Consider the following 20,634-nt stretch of genomic DNA (forward strand, 5'->3'; position numbering starts at 1 on the left):
TGTCCCCACTTCTGACTCCTCCCAGCAACTGATATTCAGAGGCACATTACCTTCAACAGTGGAGGAAGAGCAAATTTATAGTGGATAGGAGCCGTCAAAAGTCTGATCCTCAATGGATTGTAATTGTCTTTTACAGCTGATGGCCATCCAGCGACAGCTAAATCCACACATCTAGCTATGTACTGCATAAAGAAATACTTGGTTTTGTCTGGACTGAACCTTTCAGTATTCAGCTTCGTTAAAGGTCCAGAAGTGCTAGTGTTATGAGAAAAAGGGAGAGAGAGAGAGAAAATATCTCTAACCTCTTTCTCCACACGATGCACTACGTTCCTGCATTCCTCGTGATTTTACTTTGAGAACGTTTTACAGTATAAAGCTTCACGCTGGTATAATCACTACCGCAGTCTTCTGCTTTGAATTTTACCACATAAAAGGTTTTCACTTTGATCATCATCCAGTTTTGGTGACAATATACGTCAGGGTATATTAAAAGACTGTGGTTGTGTGTGTGGCTGTGTTGTTTCTTTCAAAAATAGGAAGTTAAGCAGGGAAAGCTACTTGTGAGTCGTTAATTTCAAAGTCTGAGGCACTCACATCTTTCAAAATGGGGATTTGACCGTTTTTTGTCCCTCACTTTTTAGCCAGCTAATAGACTGACATGATAGACAACTCACGAACACAAAATACTTGGAAATGTTTCCACCCGTTCTATCTGATTTACTAGAAAATAAAAAGCCACAAGATAGTTTAGAGATTATTATTCACTTGACTGCTTTCAGAGTGTCTGGCCTTACTGATACTTTGATCCAAGTGCTTCCCGCCCCGGGGGGGGAGGGGGAGGGTTGCATGAGATTATATGTACATATATACACATATAAATTTATACAGCGGAAGGTAAAGTATTTACACCCTCACATAGGCCACATATGCACTATACACATAAATAACTACTTAAACTACAGTTTAAGAGCCGGGTCAGCCCCCAAGAATGCTGGGAACTGTTAAAAGTGCTGCGAGTTATTAGAAGACCCCTATTCCCCTCACAGAACTGCAATGCCTGGGGTTCTCTGGGAAGAAGAATTGATTGTTAACCATTTGGGTGACTGTGGCTCTGTGTATTGGGGAGGGGGTCTCCTAACAACTCTGAGCACCCTTAACTAACTACACCCTTCTTTTGAGAAAGCCATGACTCTTTAAAGTGGCATAATGCTTTAAATGTATAGTGTGGATATATGCCAGGGAGATTTTTTCTCTCTCCAAATATTTGTTAGACCTTCTTTCCTTCACTTACAACAAGGAGGAGAGATGGGAAGCAGTGCCCAGTCCATAACTCATCCTACCCTGAAAACATTACCATAAAAGCAGGGAAATGATCTTTTAACTTCAAGGTTCTCCACAGCTACTCAACAAATACAAGCAGTAGTTCTCCAGGGTTTCAGACAAGAGCTTTTACTAGCACACACCCACATACACACCCACCCACACACCTAAGGTAGATGGAGCGGATTGAACCTGGGTACCTTCTGCTTGCAAAGAGGGTGCCCTGCCTCTGAGCTACAGTCTTTTTCTTTCTCAAATCCTGGGGAACTAATGCAGAGAACAAATCCAACAGAGAAATAATCAGGCAACCTGTACGTATTAACAGCATGATTTCTTTTCTGCCGCCATCTAAACAAAGAAACCATATTGATTTATTTCCCAGTAATATCCATGCCTTAATAGCCAAAACAAAGAAATGAACTAGTAAATATCAAAAGTGGGTGTATAATGCACATGTCAATATACCTGCATTATACATGAAGTGCTTTCTATTTTCAAAATAATTTTACTTTCAGATAAGAGATTTAAATCCTTGTAACAATAACAATAAGCATACTGCAGGGCCAAAGGATAGCTCCAGCAATATTATTCAACATTTGTTTATTATCCATGAATGAAATAGTAACTTTATAAGAAAGCATCTTTAAACTACAGTTGCTTAATATGCTGCTCCTAAAATCTAGGGTTTCATGATCAGACCTGAGGAAAAAGAGGACAGGAATGTCTTAATTTCATCCAAGATTTTTCTAGTTCAGTTTTCGGGTTTCTATATTATGTATGTCAGGCATGAGGAACATCCTAAAGCCCAAGGGCAAGATTTGGACATGGTCAACCTTCCAGAGGAAAGTAGTCGGGGCCGATAAAAACCCCAAAGACTGCATAAGTAGGGGGGAAACCTGGAGTGGGCAAAACAGATCAACAATGATTCAGCATTCTGGCTGACTGTTGCAGGACAAAAACAATGAGAGGAATACTGGAATGATAACTTGTAATAGGGCATAGATGGCTGGCATCCTAAACAACAGCACTCCAGTTGTCATGACAAAGGTCCAAATGCCCAAACGAGAATTTAATGTTTTAATCCAAGCATCTACACTTAAACTTAAGACTATGTTTTGAGGGAAGGATAAACAGCATGAATAGAAACCAAAACTACTTACTTTGGAGACTTCTGTTTTGATCTTTGAACAAGCATCTCTAAAAAAATAAATGTGTAATGTGCTTTACAATCCTCACCTCACTTTTCCTCCCTAAGTAGTTACCTCTTGCGAATGCTGTTTTGATTGGCACCATTCTATAGAAAGGCATCAAGGGTATGGGCTGAGGTAAGATCTGAACTCACAGCCGAAGACCCAATTTACATGCATAGCTACTGCATAAAGGAAACAGATGGGAATAAACAGCCCCATCACAATGTGGGGTTCAGAAAGTCTCTGTGAGTTAGATAGGGTGGCCATGGGCCCTGCTTTACAGAGGACAGTTCTCTATGTGAAGAGGTCCTCTTATGTGAAGACCTGTGTAGTCTAAAGTTTAAAGAACTGTAACAAGGGAGAGCAGGAGTCTTGAAACTAGCAATGCACAGTATCTGGATAGCAGATGGAGTAGGCAAACAGATCCCCTTGTCATAATCTTTTCTACTCTGGTATTGTATTTCAGTTCAAACTGCAGTAACTATTTCTAAATTTGCATATGTACATACAAATTTTATGCAAAATTGTACTCTTTGTTTTAGGTGGTGGGGGCACATTTTCTCTTATTTTGGAAATACACAATTGGCCATCCTGGAGCTGGATCCAGACTAAACCGGTTTCAGGTGGTTCCCGCTGAAATCATTGAAACAAGCTCTTCATGACTTAAGTCATGAAATCAATGGGACTTAAATCATGACTAACTTGTCCCATGGTACTCAAATTCAACTAACTTAGATCAAGCCCAGTATTTAGTCATTATTCCCATTTGTGTGACAAGAGTTTCCAGAAAACCCAGCAAGGATGCTGAAAGGTGCCATCAAACTGTATGCACGGTTGTTTGTTGTTTTAATTCACCTATTGCTCTATCCTCAAGTTTTGATTCCTGAAAAGGAAAGGTTGGGGGGGGGGGGAGAGAATGGAACCAGAGCATTGCGATGACACAACAGTTCTCCTCTGAAAAGTTAAGCAACTGGGCTTGAATAACTCCATCATTAACCGGCAGGTCAGTGAACATACTTTGGAAGAAATTCCCTAAATTTCATCTCTGGTATTTGCTGACTAATTAGTGGAGGGCTCAATCATATGTTCTCAGAAGCTGAAAGTACAATGCCTCAATCAGCATTCTTACCCTCTGGACCAAAAAAACAAAACAAAACCCAACAACAACCCCTTTCCCGTTCAAGATACACCAGTTCACTTGCTGTTTTTCAAAGCAGCATTTTTATTTTAAAATAATCATGTATTATTTTCCACTATTATACTAATGCAGCTGAAGCTGCATCACCCATGCACAACAGGAAGGTATCAGTAGGCCTGAGGAAACCCTGGATTTGTACAAATCCCCTCCAAGTAGAACTGACAGTATCTTCTCAGCTTTCAGGGTCAATGGATAGTTTTGGGCAGGATTTGACACCCCACCTCCAAAAATACCCATTTTAGGAAAAACCTCACTGAGATCTTATGATGAAGGGCAGTAAGTAAGTAAGTAAGTAAGTAAAGAAATAGTTACAATGCTTGTGTTTCTGTTCCCAGTTTCTGACGTTCTTTTTACACTGCATTACCTGATTGCTTTACTGTCATGTTGCACTAAATTGCATACATGCCAGTGGCTGTGGTGTGTTACAACAGCAGACATAATAGGACATGCACCATACCCTCCCACCCTCTATGAGAATGTGTGTGTCTGTTCCCCCATGATTCACCAATGAAAACTGCAGGGGGAAAAGTATATGCAAGGACACTGCCCCAAATTTTGCCCCACAATATTCCGGGATAATAGGTTTGCAAACAGATTTATTTTCTGGAAACAATTAACACAGAAATCAGTATTAAGTTTCCTTTAGATTCTGCAAGTTTTTTTCATAAGCGGTTTTTTATGTCATGTGAAAGGTCACATAAAATAAAAATATCGGGAGAGTAAACGTCAGGAAAGCAGAAGAGAGTGCTTTCTGAATGCAGTCCTGGCCTAGGTACGTTCAGAAGCTGATACATAGCCATGCAACTCAGGATGCTGTCTTGGTGCAGTCCTACTAACTTTGGTGCTCAAAGATGAGTAAACAAAAAGCAGGATGTCATTAGTTCATATTCCTTATATCTGGCAAAGACCTTATCTGGTTGTCTCATTCATCTTGGAGATTTAGGATGCAACTGAATGCAAAAAAGGGGGGATTCATAACCAGAAGCAAAGAAAACCACAACTCCCTGCTGGTTCACTTTTATCTATTTACAGCTCGGAATTCATAATAAATGAATTTCAAAGAAGTTGGATGTGGAAGTGGCCAATTATTTGGAGGGAGGTGTTGTGCAGAACGTGTGGTGTGATAACCTAGTTCTCTCAAAGAAGAAAGAGAAATAGCAGCTGTTCCCTTAAGTGCCTTTGTAAGTCAAGGGTAAAATTAATCCCCTTCAAAGCAAGACAAATTTGTCCTGGATCCTCTTTCAGTTCAAAATGGTGAAGAGTGTATGCTGGTTTTGCTAAACTCAAATAAAAACTGTTCTGAGTCATGCCATTTAAAGGAAATACAAAATATTTATACATCGCTTGGTTGTTCCAATGTAAAGTGGTTTATAAATTCTTAAATAGATAAATAAAAGCTATCCCTTACAACCTTGCTGCAGGGTTGAAACCATTAATTTCCATGGAAACAATGCACAGTCCACTACACCAGGGAAGGGGAACCTGTGGCCCTCTAGGTGTTGTTGGACTCCTGGCCAATGCTCAAGGACAATGGGAGTTGCTGACCAACATCTAGAGGGCCACATGTTCTCCATCTCCATGCCTCACTATAGCTTTAAACTGATTTAATCATCATCACCTGTCTTCTAGAGATCCTTGGGAATAGTCACCTCCACCACCACCTGGAGGAGAGGCAGCTCTAAGTCCTAGAAGGAACTATCAAAGGACCCTGGAGATGTCCCAAGCTCTTAGGAGCTTTTCTGATGATGAAGTAGGGTTATTTATCAGATTTGTCAGCAGATTTTGTGACTGTGGGAAAAAGAGGTTGCAACCCCATGAACTGTCGATTAGCATTTACCATTGCTGTCATCCTGGTAACAGATCTTCAGAATTGTAAACTCCTCCATCTGTAAACTCTAGAATTTGCAACAGTTTCTTTCAAATGCCCAAACAGCTGCCTTATGAGCAGCGTAGAGTCCACAGTTTACACTAATTGTGATTCTAGACTGGGTTTGTTTATAACCTCATCTAATCCAGAGGAGTTTATGTAAGACATGAGCAATGAAATATGGGTCATTCACACAATTTATATTGTTTGCCACATATAGAGTTTACTTTAAGAATCACAAGATATGAAAGGCAATTTCCTTACAGCAGAGATTCTCAAGGCGCTTTTTATAAGCAAAGGACTGTACAGTTTTCCTCATTAACAATCTTGTGTGGTCAGTTATTTCCACCCTATTTCTACAGATGGGAAGCTGGAGTTTCAGCATGTCAGGATTTGAACCCAGTTTCATCAGAACAACTAAACAACAGAGCATTTCCAGGGCTTCCTGAGAGGGGATGAGGCTAGAGGTGATTCCTCACTCCACACTTAATCCTAACCTTAGCTGTGTAATCATATAACAAGTGCTAGTCTGCTTTTTACAAATCACTTTACAAGATCTGAAGTTCCCAAGCAGAAGGTGCCTAATAGTAGGTGGACCGCAATAACTATTTAAAGTGGCATTACACTCTTCCATCAGTTTCATTTTGGCAGCCCATCAACAGTTTTCCTTTTAATATTTGATAGCATTATTAGACTGATTATTAATACGCCAACATGCACTCCCTTTGTTTCAGCTTCTATGTATAGTGGCTGTAGCAACTATAGTCCTTCCTAAGGTGTCAGATATACAAAGCCAGTAGCCATCCCCCCCCCCCCCGAACAGGGACCACTAATCTGGTATTCCTGAAAGCAGAAAACATATTGTGAAAGATTAAACAGGGGCTTCAGGTCTGTTGCAGCACCACCCAAATTAATTGTCCAAGGGAAATGACTTTGCTGAACATTTTTGCACTCAAGATGCCAAGAACAGCAATGTTCTTTACACAAATATTTTTCCCATTAAAAAAAGAAAGAAATGTCATCTCAGATGAATAAACACTACAGAACCGTCTTGAGATGTAAAATAACTAAAGGTAGCATCTGGGTCATTCAACCCAACTAACTCTCCAACTAGACTGGGCCAGCACGTCGCCAAAAGGAGAGCCAAATCCACAGTTCCTCTCATCCGAAGGGCTGAACGAGACATTATGTTGGAAAATGCATGGTTCCAACCCTGCAGATACAGAGATGATGGGGAATGTGCAGGTGCAGGTATGTTTTCCCTTCTTGGTGCTAATTTCCCCCTGTAAGTGACCCAACACCCATTTTCCCTCAAGAGGCTCATTTTCAATTATGTGTATTTGTTCAAAAACTCCTGATTTTAATATATATATATATATATATATGCAGGTTTTGGTGTCCTCGGGTGTCTTCCCGTGTAAAAGTTGGGGTGTCTAGGCGACGTTTCGACGAGGTCTCACTCGTCATCTTCAGGCTGGTGCTTTCGGCTTCTTGTTACTGGCTCTGTTCCAGTAACAAGAAGCCGAAAGCACCAGCCTGAAGATGACGAGTGAGACCTCGTCGAAACGTCGCCTAGACACCCCAACTTTTACACGGGAAGACACCCGAGGACACCAAAACCTGCATTCCTGTACCCGTGAAAATCTACGAAAGCAAATATATATATATATATATATATATATATATATATATATATATATATATATATATATTGTATGACTGCTTGTTTTTAAAGTTTGATCTCATCAGTATTTTCCTGCATGTAAATATGCGCAAAGTGCGAAGAGTTTTTTCAGGGTAAACAATATTTAAAATAATTTTGATTTAAACCAGTTTCTTTTGGTTTTAACTGCCTGGGTTTCATTTGAAAGGAAGAAATTGTGGAAAGGAGAAGGGTTAAGCACATTTACACACACTCCTTCTGCCCAAGCACTAGCATCACAAAGAAAGTGTGGTTCTCCCATAACATCTAAGCTTCAGCATTAGGATGAAGGATATTTCACTAACCCTGTAAAACTTGATCCAGCCAACCCTTATCTCTGCTGCCCGCCACTGCTGCTCAGCTGATGGTCCTTTGTTGTTGTTCTTCATTCAAAAGGAGGCTTTATACAATAAAGGAACTGGAGGCCCCTTGACTGTCCTCGGGTCCAGTATTGGACCACTTCGACCGGATATCCCCAGCCGATGTGGACAGACTCCTCCGAGCTGGAAAGCCCACCACCTGTCCTCTTGACCCGTGCCCGTCTTGGCTGATTAGAGCGTGTCCAGACGAGGTGCGGGCCCTCCTAGGGGATATCATCAATTTGTCCCTTGGCACGGGGACATTCCCAGGGGAACTGAAGGAGGCAGTGGTGCGCCCGCTCTTAAAGAAAACATCATTAGATCCTTTAGATCTATCCAATTACCGCCCGGTTTTGAATCTTCCGTTCCTGGGTAAGGTGATTGAGAGAGCAGTTGCTGAACAGCTTGGTAGGTTTCTGGATGAAACATCGGCTCTGGATCCATTCCAGTCCGGCTTCCGCGCTGGTCATGGGACTGAGACGGCTCTGGTTGCCCTAACAGATGATCTTCGTAGACAGCTGGATCGAGGCGGGTCGGGGCTGCTGATTCTTTTAGATCTGTCAGCAGCTTTCAACATGGTCGATCACCAACTTCTGGACCACCGCCTTGCTGACGTGGGGATCCAGGGCACAGTCCTTCAATGGCTGTGTTCGTTTCTCTCTGGTCGGGGACAAAGGGTGGCACTTGGGGGGGAATTGTCATCGCGCCACTCCTTGGTGTGTGGAGTACCTCAGGATGCGATACTCTCCACGATGCTTTTCAACATCTTTATGCGCCCCCTTGCCCAGCTTGTACGGAGTTTTGGGCTGGGTTGCCATCAGTATGCCGATGACACCTAACTCTATCTGTTAATGGATGGCCATCCTGACTCGGCCCAAGACACACTGACCAGATGTTTGGAAGCTGTGGCTGGATTGGTACGTGGGAGCCGGTTGAAGCTAAATCCTTCGAAGACAGAGATCCTGTGGCTGGGACGGGACGATATGGGATTGGGGGGGGGGCAACTCCCATCTCTTGCGGGGGCGCAATTAGTGCCAGCACCGTCCGTTAAGAGTTTGGGTGTAATCTTCGACACTTCCCTTTCCATGGAGGCGCAGACTGCAGCTATAATAAAGGCGGCATTTTTCCATCTCCGCCAAGCTAAGCAGTTGGCTCCTTACCTCTCTCGCCCTGACCTAGCCACTGTGATCCACGCAACGGTCACCTCCAGACTGGATTATTGTAACTCACTCTACGTGGGGCTGTCCTTGAGACTGACCCAGAAACTCCAGCGGGTGCAGAATGCTGCAGTGAGACTCCTTACGAGGTCTTCGCTGCAGTGGCGTAGCGTGGGTTGTCAGCACCCGGGGCAAGGCAAGTAATTTGCGCCCCCTAACCCGTGGATTTGCGCCCCCTAACCCTAACCCCCAGATGTTGCGCCCGGTGCGGCCAGCCCCCCCTGTACCCCCCACGCTACGCCACTACTTCGCTGCGAGATCACATTCACCCGGTGCTATACCAGCTGCACTGGCTCCCGGTGGAGTACAGAATCAGGTTTAAGGTGCTGGTTTTAACCTTTAAAGCCCTATACGGCCTAGGACCCTCATACCTACGGGACCGCCTCTCCTGGTATGCCCCACAGAGAAACTTACGGTCTTCAAATAAAAACATCTTGAAGGTCCCAGGCCACAGAGAAGTTAGGCTGGCCTCAACTAGAGCCAGGGCTTTTTCGGCCGTGGCTCCAATCTGGTGGAACGCTCTGTCACAAGAGACCAGGGCCCTGCGGGACTTGACATCTTTCCGCAGGGCCTGCAAGACAGAGCTGTTCCACCAGGCCTTTGGCCAGGGCACAGCCTGACTCCCTCCTTCGGCAATCTTCACGGAGCTCTGGCCCAATGGTGGCCAGTGGCTTGAATTTAATTAATTTTATAATGAATGATTTTAGAGTGTTGTTTGTGCTGCACTTTTGTACTGTTTTATTGTTGTTAGCCGCACTGAGCCCGGCTTCGGCTGGGGAGGGCGGGATATAAATAAAATTTATTATTATTAAAATTTATTATTGTATGCACACTTAGCCCCTGTGCAAACAGTAATGCAGCCTTGTGAATAAGTACATAAGAGTTACTAGGCTGGAAATAAATATTACTAGCAGAGGAAGGAGAGCACCATCCTTCTTCCAGCAGCCCAACGTATTACTATGCTGGATCTCAAGGAGGAGGGGGCTTTCCTCTGTCAGCCAGTAGAGGCTGATCTGTTAGGGTACTTGGGGCAGGGCACTGCCCCACCAACCGCAGTCTGCCCTGAGCCTTCCTATCTGGCCTGCCTTCTTACTTACAACCAGTCCAGGCAGGTAACATTGCTTATCAGTTTCCTCCTCGGTCTCAGTGGTGCCCCTTGCATAACTCAGCAGAGAAGAGAATGGAGACAAACCAGAATTAGTTTGCTCTGCATCTCACTAGAACCAGAACCACCTACTGTTTGGGCTCTCTGCGGGTCCCAAAAGGCTTCGTCAACCTTCTTAATTTCTAAGATGGGTGTAGAGGAGGGGCAGAGCCCCCCCCCCATCCCTCTTTCACCAGACCATCCACTCTCCTGCATGGAATTCCTTATTGCCAATGCCTACCAAGTAAGAGCTTAAATACGGGGAGCTGCGGTAATACTTTTAACTAAGCAAGAAAACTGATAAGGGAATCAATAAAACTGACAAAGCTTTTCCCAAACAGCTTATCAGTTTCATTGGAGAACAGAGGCAGACTAGTGAGGGAAACGGTAGCGTAGAGACAGTCAACCTGGTGCCTGAATGTTGCTGTACTATAGCTCCCACTGGCTGGGGCTGAGGGGAGTTTCAAGCTGTTAATGGAAAGCATCTGCTTTCCATACAGAAGGTCCCAGGTTCAATCACTGGCATTTCCAGGCAGGGCTAGGAGAGACTCTGACTGAAATCCAATCAGTGTAGACAATGCTGAGTGAGATGGACCAATGGCCGGCCCACATGTGAAGCAGCTTCTATAGTCCCTTTGTATGTTCCTAATTAGGAGGAGAAAACGTCTTCTCCTATTCTAGCTGAAAGGGGAGACATGACATTTAAAGCAAATAAAAGAGTTAAGTTGTGAATGTGGTGATACACATGAACTGAGACAGCAGAAGATTCCTCAAGGTGATTTCAGGCCTGATTGCTCATGGTGCTCCAGCCTCCTCATGAAGAGCACAAGCTGGTGCAGGTTTTGAGGGTGTTTTCCTGACCTCCTTGTTTACTTTTAGGACTAGATGTTCTCTAGCGGCCAGTTAGAAATGAGAACCGATTAGCACATTACAGCAGAAGCACAGAAAGCAGAAGAGGATCAAGTGACCTGAACTTCTGCTTTTGGAAGTGCTGCTGTAACCTATAAAGCGGACTCCAGTGGATTCAAATATGCATGTTGGCATATAGAACAGTCCTCCTATACTACTCTCAGTACCACCTCAGAATCATGTGGGGACAGCTTGTCGAAAAGTTCCCTGATCTCATCTACCCCCCATGCATACAAAAGTGTGACCTGCTAGTTTTCTATGAGCATGGGAATTTTAACATGTTCGGTTATAATCAGGGAGATTTTAATGGGAGTGCTTTCAAACTGGCAACCTCCCATTTGCATTCTGGGATGAGAGAGTTGCATGGACGACAGCAGCACTTCAGATTGCAGGTCTTCCTGTACGGAGAAGCAGATTCATTCAACCATCTTTTACAAAGAAAAGTCTGCCCTGCCACCAATTCATTATTGTTGTCTCCCAGTGAATGCTGTTATATCTGAAGCTGTGACAGGAGCCTGTCATCAAGACAGTACAGGGAGCCGCCAGCTACTCTGTTGTATGTTTACAAGCACAAGCCCCCAGAATTAGAGAAACTCCCTGAGAGATACACAATGGACAAGTAAGAATAAGTTGCTTGTGCGGAGAACAAACAAGAAACATTGACTGTTTAAAAGTTTCATTTATTTTCTTTCGTTAGGGAATCCCTGTTCAATGAAACTGACAAGGTAGTAGACAAATCTTGTCCAGTTCCATGAGTGCCATGGCAATTTGTTTTACAACTGAAGTATTGTTGCGTCGCCGTGTGCTTAATGTGTATACATGCCTTTTTGAAGGGGTGGGGGAAGCCTTGTAACTGTAAGACTGGAAAGTCCTGAATGGAGTAGATAAGACTTCACTCACCCCAGCACTGAAAAACTAGTATGGGCCAATTCCTTCAGTCAAGCAAAAGATAAATTCATGCCTGGAACATCCTTTTAAGCATAAACAATTTTGCATGACTTAAAAAGTATTTTACAAGTTTTCACAAACTCTCAAAAGAGCTCCATGAATGAAGTGAAAAGATCACAACTTTCACAATAAAACCTCTTTGTAGACTTCCATTTTGTACTTGGGAATTGCTATAAAACTGTATGATTTATGAATGGCATATATTGCTGGGAGGGGAAAATGTTTTCGGGTGAGGGCCTAATACTTACCCTTCATATAGCTGTGATTTGGTACATGTGTGTCCAGTTAATAAATTATGCTACTCTTGTGTACCAAGTACCAAAGAAATGTGTCCTACACATAAATTATATGTATGTTAACTGCCCTGGGAGGAACGGCGCGTTACAAATCCATTGAAAGAAATAAACAACAACATACATGTAAAGAATCTGATAGTATTATTGCAGCGAGGAATTGATGCTTAGATACCCCATATACGAATCAGTAATACCCCACATTGAAACCAAAATTCATACATTTCTCTCAGGTGTTTTTTCCCCCTAATGGCTAGAGTTCAGCTCCCTTAAGTTCAGTTCTAAGAAAAGCAGGGGAAAGAACTGTTTCATCATCAACGTAAATAACATTAACAGGTTTATTTATATACCGTAGTTTTCTGTCTATAAGACGCCCCCATGTATAAGATGCCACCTATTTTGGGGGATTCAGATTTAAGAAAATGGGGGGAGATGTATCAGTGTATAAGATGCCCCCTAATTTTTGACATTATTTTTTAGGAAAAAACCTAGTCTTATATACAGAAAAATACGGTAAGTGGGATCTCCAACATATTACAATATAGTCTCACCTCTTAACAGGGATGTGCACTCCTGTTCATGCCACCATGCCTTCCTCTGGGTCTCTATACAGCTGTAGAGAAGCAGTGTGAAACTTGAAGCCCTCCAGATGTTGTTGGACTACAACAACCATCAGCCCTGCCAGGCTGAAAGGAATTAGATTCAAACAACATCTAGAAGGGCACAGGTCCACACTCCTATTGGTAGCGGCTCAATTCATTCTCCCCCGCATAGGTAAAGGTAAAGGTACCCCTGCCCGTATGGGCCAGTCTTGACAGACTCTAGGGTTGTGTGTTCATCTCACTCTAGAGGCCGGGAGCCAGCGCTGTCCGCAGACACTTCCGGGTCACGTGGCCAGCGTGACAAGCTGCATCTGGCGAGCCAGCGCAGCACACGGAACGCCGTTTACCTTCCCGCTAGTAAGCGGTCCCTATTTATCTACTTGCACCCGGGGGTGCTTTCGAACTGCTAGGTTGGCAGGGGCTGGGACCGAGCGACGGGAGCGCACCCCGCCGCGGGGATTCGAACCGCCGACCTTTCGATCGGCAAGTCCTAGGCGCTGAGGCTTTTACCCACAGCGCCACCCGCGTCCCTTCTCCCCTGCATACACCTCTCCAATTTCCTGGTTTTCTTTTTCAAGCAGCACTCAACATCTCATAGCTTCTGAAAACTATGTACCGTATATACTCGTGTATAAGCCGACTTTTTCAGCACATTTTTAATGCTGAAAAAGCCCCCCTCAGCTTATGCTCAAGTGAGGGTCCCACCCAAGCGCATTTCCAGAGGCAGAGGCTTTTGTTGGTGGAGGAGGAAGAACGAGCAGCCCAAAAGCAGCCTTGTTGGGTTGCTCCTTCTTCCTCCTCCGCCTCTGCCACTGTCGGCGGCGGAGGAACGAGCAGCCTGAAAGCAGCCCTTTCAGGCTGTTTGTTCTTCCTCCACCGCTGCCGCCATCAGTCCCTGCCTCTCGGCAGCACCCTAGGTAGGCAGGGGGATGGGAGGGCCTGAGGGGGAGAAAGAAGCCCCCTCTGCTGTGTGCGCATGTGCACATGCACACACGCACTCTGGCCCACCAGGAGGTTTGTGGTGTGGTGAACCGGCTTATACTTGAGTCAATAAGTTTTCCCAGTTTTTTGTGGTGAAATTAGGTGCCTTGGCTTATATTCAGGTCGGCTTATACGGTACATATTACTTGTTTCGGGGCTTTGTTTGGCCTCCTTTTAATTATTTTCTTTTATATTGTATTCATGCATACCTTGAGATTCACTGACATACTGTTTCTCAACAGCCCCGTTTTGGCTCTAATCCTGTCTGCACAGAAACACTGAGCAAGTTCACTATTAGGAGGAGTGACATTACTTTACCTAAGTGTTCAAAGCCCTTCACATTCATTATCAGCAAAACCTGCAATACCATTAACATATTAATAGCACAGAAGTGAACAGGCTTGTACCGAGCTCAATTGTCTTGCTAGTAATTTTGCATCCAAAAGATATGTATGAATCATCATTTCAGTCATCACCACGATTCACATCAGCACTGGGACACGCCAGCTACACTGGCCTGCTGGACTAGGATCTGTTTTCTCAAGAGTTACACGTGAGCAATCCTATGTATGCATCCTTCATTTTCCAAGCTAGCTGTCTTTGTGCAAAGATTCTTAGAAACGAATTGCTACAACCATCAGCCTGTTTGGATGTGCAGCGACTGAAAATAAGAACCTAAGTAGAGGCCTGCTGGATCAGGCCGATGGCCTTTCTAGCCCAGCATGCTGATCTCACAGTGGCCAAACAGATACTTGTGGGAAACGCACAAGCAGGACCTGGGCACAAGATCACTCTCCCCTCCTCTGGTTTGCAGCAACTAGTATTCAGAAACACTGGTGCCTTCAGTCTTAGAGGCAGTGCATAGCCATCATGGCTGGTAGTTGTTGACAACCTTAACCTCAGTGAAATAATAAATGTTCTAGCACCACAATTCTTGTTTACACAGATGTTGTATCCAGCTTAGTCTGAGAAGGCCCACTTGAAATTAACGGGCATGACTAACCTAGCCCCATTAATTTCAGTGGGTCTACTCCAAGTTGTACTTAGTTGGATATAACCGTGGATGTGAACCTAAATTCTGCTTCTGTTTGTAACTTGCAGACTAAAAGTACTGTCCGAGGCAGTGATAATAATAATTATAATTTAGTAATCCTCTTATCTCAGAAACATTTCTGCTTTCACGGAAGCCACTGAGAATGTCCTCCAATGACTGTTGCTAGAAGGTAGCCACAAGTGCATATACATCAGCACATAAAACATATGCCTCTTTTTGCATTCTAAAGTGAGCTGGGAGAAATGCTGTTCGAGTCAAATATATTCCACAAGTATAAGCTCAAAGTCATAGGAATGAGATGAAATATATGCAGGAATAGGTATCAAAATAGCCAACCAATCACTTATTGAGGATAAGCATGGTGTAGTGGTTTGTGTGCTGGACTAGGACCTGACTAGGATCCCTACTTGGCTATGAAGCTCACTGGGTGACCTTTGACCATTCACCCCTCTCCACCTAACCTACCTTACAGGGCTGTTGCAGGGATTAAATGAGGAGGGGGAGAACCATGTGTGCCACCTTGAGGTCCTTGGTGAGATACAAATGCAATGAAAAATGCATAAGAAATAAATACAAAATTCCTAGACTAGCTTCTGTTTGCACTAGAGAAATCTAACTAAAGACCATTGGAAAATAATACCACCAAAGAGCCTTGAATTTAGGTAGCTTGCCTGCTCACCATAAGTGACAAGGAATTTCATACAGGTGAACAAGAAAGATGTCAGAAGAGGGATTGTACCATCCTTCCCCTACTATCCTGTGGCTCCTGTGTTGGCTGTAGAGTAAGATGCTCCCCCACTTCCATCACCGAAGGAAAAATGCAGAACACTGGCAGATGAAGGATGGATTGTTCTGTCACTCCAGTAGCCTGCATGATACAAGGTATTTTTAAAAAATAAAAACTGGTCTGCCAAGAGGCTAGTACTGTGTGTTTCCACACTGGCTGAGGATGAATCAGATCCCCCTCTTTAAACACCATTAGCCTCTTAACCAGTAGGGGCTGGTGCCCATAAGGAATGGTAGGGGAGAAGGCAGAGAGGTCAATAGTAGGTGGTGCCAGAACCAATGACAGGCAGAGTCAATTAAGTGTTGTTGTCCCCATCCTCCTCCCTGAATTGGGGACAACACTGAGACAAATGCAACCTTGTGGATTGATTATAAATAGGAAGGAAGGCGAATGGGAGTAACTGAGGGTGGATTGAGGCTGCAAGGGTAGCACCCCAATTCTCTCTAATAGCCCAACCTTCACTGCTCCCAACAGGCTAGCAACATTAGTGGTGCATAAATGCAATGGAATTCACTGCTGTTTCTCAAGGCAATTCTGGATATTGGTGCTACTACAGTTCCTGTCTTGCCTTCTGAGCACCTGAAATGTTCCCAAAGTGCAGCCAAACTTTCAAAGCTTAGACCCACCTGCAAAAACAGTTATTTATAAAGTGTTTGTCTGAAGAGAAGGCAAGATCCCCCTTCACCGCTGCCCTAAGTTTGTAAGATAATTGCAACCCACCGACCTCAACGAATCCTTAGAAATTCCCTTCCCTTTTTTGGAGGCATCTTCACTTTCCCTCGCCCCCACCTCAAAAAAGAAAAAAGAAAAAAAATGGTTGTGGGGAAATGGCATGCGATATTTTGGCAGAGCACTACAGTATTCAGGTGAACTATCCCCCTGAACCACACAAAGGGAACAGATTAATTATAACTTCCCCGATGTAGTATAAACACTGACAACTGGGAAATGCTGGCCTGCGAGCGCTCCAGTTGGATAACAGCCTTTATCAAAGGTGTCATTGGCTTTGAAGACACTCAAACTCAGGACGCAAGGGAGAAACGTGCTAAGAGGAATCCACGCTTGGCAAATCCATACCGTGATCAACTACCACCCAGAATCCAATGTCCCCACTGCGGAAGGACGTGTGGATCCAGAATTGTCCTCCAAAGTCACTTACGGACTCATTGTTAAAACCGTGTTTATGGAAGGCAATCTTACTCGGCTACGAGTGATCGCCAAAGAAGAAGCAGCAGCTCTGCAGATGTTTCAGGCAACTCCCATCAGCTTGATGAATCAGTTCAACATGCTCCTACAGTCTGTTTAGGGACACATGAATTGAATACACAAAGGGTAAGATTGTGTGATAAGGCAACAAACCTGCTGTGCTTTTGATGCAGCTTGTGTGGTGTGGTGCAGAAGATAGATCTGGATGTACAGGCAGTAAGGCCCATATTCATACCATACATTTTAAGTACATTTAAAAACGCATTTCAAGCACATGGCTTCCTCCAAAGAACCGTGGGAACTGTGGTTCCTAAGGGTGCCTGGAACTGTTGCTCTGTGAAGAGTAAACTGCAGTTCCTTAGGATTCTCTGAGGTAAATCCTAAGGGTGCTTTAAATGTATGGTGTACAGTAGATGCAACCAGTGGAACCTAACTGCAAACTTACATGGGCGTGCAAGTGACCCAGACTGTTCCATTCTCAAGAGCTACTAACAACGGCAGCTAGGAGATTTATATGTATTATAGGTATGCTTATCTCTATCTATATGGATCTGTATGCTGCTGTATAAGAGCTGTCTGTGCTTTTCATATCCCAAAAGAGGCCCACAGATGTCAATGTCAGCAATGAAATAAAATCCAAAGATACTACAAATTTGCTATTTATATGCAGCACCCTGGAGACTGGCTGCAATGGTTATTTAAAGTTATGGGAGGGGGGAAGGGAATTTAGCAGAGTAAAAGCAAGAAAAAGAATAGAGCCCAATGGGTGTGGGGGGAAAGGATGCTTAGAAAGAAAGAAACCTTTTAAGAGTCCACCCATGCAATGATTTTTGCTTTCATTTTCCAGGTTTGGGCAGAGGGAGGGGAGAGCTGATGCCTTTGAAGGGCGAGGAGGACCAGCAGTTTAGGAAAACGTAAGGAAATAGAGAAGAAGCGATGCCAGCCTGCCAGAACTGCATTAAGAGGTGGCATCTCTCCCTCCTCGGGAGGCATGGGGCACTTAAGTGCATTCATTCCCGATCAGTCAACAAACCGGACAGCAACAAAGGGGACGCACAGGATCAGGAAATGTGTTTTGCTGGTTGCATTCCGGAGTCACTGTGCCTCCACTCCCAAGTCTGCTAAGTACTCTCGCCGGGCACTTGCAGGGCACTGTATAAACTAAGAAGGAAAAGAAGCCGCGCGGGTGTGAGGGATCTCTCCGCCCAGCAGATTTATAGCGTCAATGAAGACAGACCGGACTAACCGGGAGGAGGAGGGAGGCGGCAGGGCTGAGACGAAGGGAAAGCGAGACCGGCTGGGCTGGGTAGTTAAGGGAGAGGATTCTAAGCGGCCGAGGCTGCGAGGTGAGTCCACGGACCACCAGAACGGTTGCAGCTGTTTTAGGCAGGCCAACACACAAACATTTGAAAAATAATGATGTTATTTAACTGTTACGGCGTTCTTGCAAATCCTGAGCTGAAAGCTTGCAATGGGCTTTTAAAAACAACGCACACTTTTAGAGGGGGCCCCCGCGAGAGCAAGTTTCTGGGTGGGTTGCAAAATAACGGTTCCTTGCAACACACGGAGTTGGTCGTGAGCCCCGGAACCTTCTGAACTTTCTAGCCGAAGCAGGCAACTCCTTCATCCTTCTCTCCGCAGCCTCCACCCTGCCCTCGTAACACCAACTACGAAAGACACTAAGGGTTCATGCAAATGAATTCGGTCCAGCTGCGATCAGGATCTGATCACACACACACACGAAGCAGCTGCAAGACTGCCGCATCTTTACGCCACTTCTTGGGATGCAACTATGTGTGCGTGTCCCCCAATAGGGAGAGCAAGAAGTTATTTGCAAGTCACCCAAAGTCAAACAAGATGCATCTGAATGTCGGTTGCAAAACAGGCACACACATTAACTGAAACAGAAAATGTGGTTTGTTAGGTTTTTGGGGTTTGAAAACAAGCTACAGGTTGCATAACAACCACCATCACCCAAGCACTGGAGGGGGTGGGGGCCGACAGTTGTATTTGTATCATACACACAGAAACACACACACACGTCTACGAATAGCACCATCAGCCCATGCAACGCAATGCCGGTGGGAGCCTAAACGAGAACCGGGCTTCGCCGATGCGCATTTCGGCGTTGTCGCTTGAAGGCTGCAATCCTAACCCTAACTCACCTTGGCAGCAAGCCCCGCTCAATTCAAGCAGGGCTTGCTTCCTAGCAGATACAGCTTTAGGATCGCGCTGCCCCCCCTCCCCCCGCAGTCGTAGGAGCTTACACCCCGCACCAGCTCGCCGCAGTTGGAAAGCGAGCAGGCAGGAGTTGCACGGCAAAGGAACGATGAGCCCACCCTAGCTTTCCGCTGTCAAAGCAAAAGAGAAAACCTTGCAAGGAAAGGAGCAGCGGGGGACGCGCGGGCGGGCGTGCAGAAACAGGGCTTATTTTCATTATTATTGTTATTGTTACTCACGTATCTCTTGAGCTTCTTCTCAGGGGGCGATTTGATGAGCCAGCCCGTGCACACGACGTGCCCTGCGCTCATCTTCTTCGCCCCCCGCCGTCCCGCCGGGGGGAGCCCAGGAGGCTTGGTGCGATGCGCGGAGCAACGAGGGTGGCGGCGGCGGCGGCGGGAGGCTGCAGAGGAATGCCGAGGAAGCTGGTGCAGCCGGGCAAGTTGTGTGTGTGTATGAGAGAGAGGGAGCGAGAGAGCGTGTATATGTGGAGGTGGGGGAGTTGGGGGCGACGAGATCAACGCAGTCGGCTTCCTTCCACCGGGTCCTCCCCGACGCAGCCGCTTGCTCAGCCCAAGGAGGAAGTCATGACATTGATCAGTGACACACACACACACACACACACACACACAGGCGGATCCCGACACAATGAGGGCCGTCGAGGAGGCACGTGATGCCGGGGCCGGGCTGAGCCCCATCAACAAAAACAAGCACGTGCAAAAAAGGGGGGGCAAGAGGCCGCTACAAACCCCCACTCCGCCTTCGCTCCCTCTCTCTGGCTCTCCGCCGCAATGCACTGCCTGGCTTTTCCGTGCAAACTGACAAGTCCAGCCAGTGGAGCCGCTTTGCGGGCTCTTAATTTTCTTTCTTTATCGCTCCCTCTCTGTCACTCCAGAGAAGGGTCTGCCTGCCCGATTCCCCCAAGCTTCTGCTTTGCTCGGATAAATTTGGAGCGCACGTGCGGGCAGGCAGTTGCAGCAGCGTGGAAAGGGTCTACTTTGTGCCCCTCCTCCCCACCACCCACTTCTGTTTCCAGAACCCCGGGGTCCGCCAACCGCGTCCGGCTGCGAAAAAAGATAGTGCTTCGCATACGAAAGAATCCGGAGCCAGGGGATTTGCCTTTTGAACACCAGAGCAGAAGGGGGCTTACTGTCCTTCCACTACACAGGAAAGTAAAATAAATCAGTTTTCAAAAGCTATATCAATTTATCCCCAAAGATACCAAATTATCCCAACCACAGCTTTTCTTCATTGTAATATAATTTAGGGTTGAGTGGGTGGGCTAGAATTTTGTTAAACAACTGAGAGTGAGAAATCCTTGCCGGCTCACTGCAAATCATTTCATAAAATCATAAAATTCTAGAGTTCGAAGGACCCTTAAGAGTCATCTAGTCCACTGCAGGAATCTCAACTAAAGCCTCTATAGCAGATGGCCATCCAACCTCTGCATAAAAACCTCCAAGCAAGGAGAGTGTACTGCTTGTTTAACAAAATTTCTGTGCCACTTTATCTGTCCCCACTGCCAACTTAAAGAACAAACTCTAAGCCTTTTACATAAAATATGCATCAAATGCTAATTTATTTTTTCACAAATTTAATAAAATAAATACATAAAATACCAATAGAATCAATAGAAT

General features: G+C 45.1%; 1 protein-coding gene across 2 annotated transcripts in view; it reads right to left on the bottom strand.

Annotated features, from left to right (window-relative positions):
• GAB3 (GRB2 associated binding protein 3) overlaps positions 1-20,237 on the bottom strand; it is an 81,738-nt gene extending 61,501 nt beyond the window's left edge. The window contains exon 1 of one of the 2 annotated variants that reach the window (XM_081847016.1): positions 19,237-20,237. In XM_081847016.1, coding sequence (XP_081703142.1) covers positions 19,237-19,695 — 459 coding nt within the window. In that variant the 5' untranslated portion in view covers positions 19,696-20,237. The remainder of the gene's footprint in view (positions 1-19,236) is intronic. The other variant, XM_081847017.1, reaches the window with a different exon arrangement.
• Positions 20,238-20,634: the final 397 nt, after the last annotated feature.

The sequence above is a fragment of the Podarcis erhardii genome, assembly GCF_964252035.2.
Source record: "Podarcis erhardii genome assembly, chromosome: Z".
Classification (NCBI taxonomy): Eukaryota; Metazoa; Chordata; class Lepidosauria; order Squamata; family Lacertidae; genus Podarcis; species Podarcis erhardii.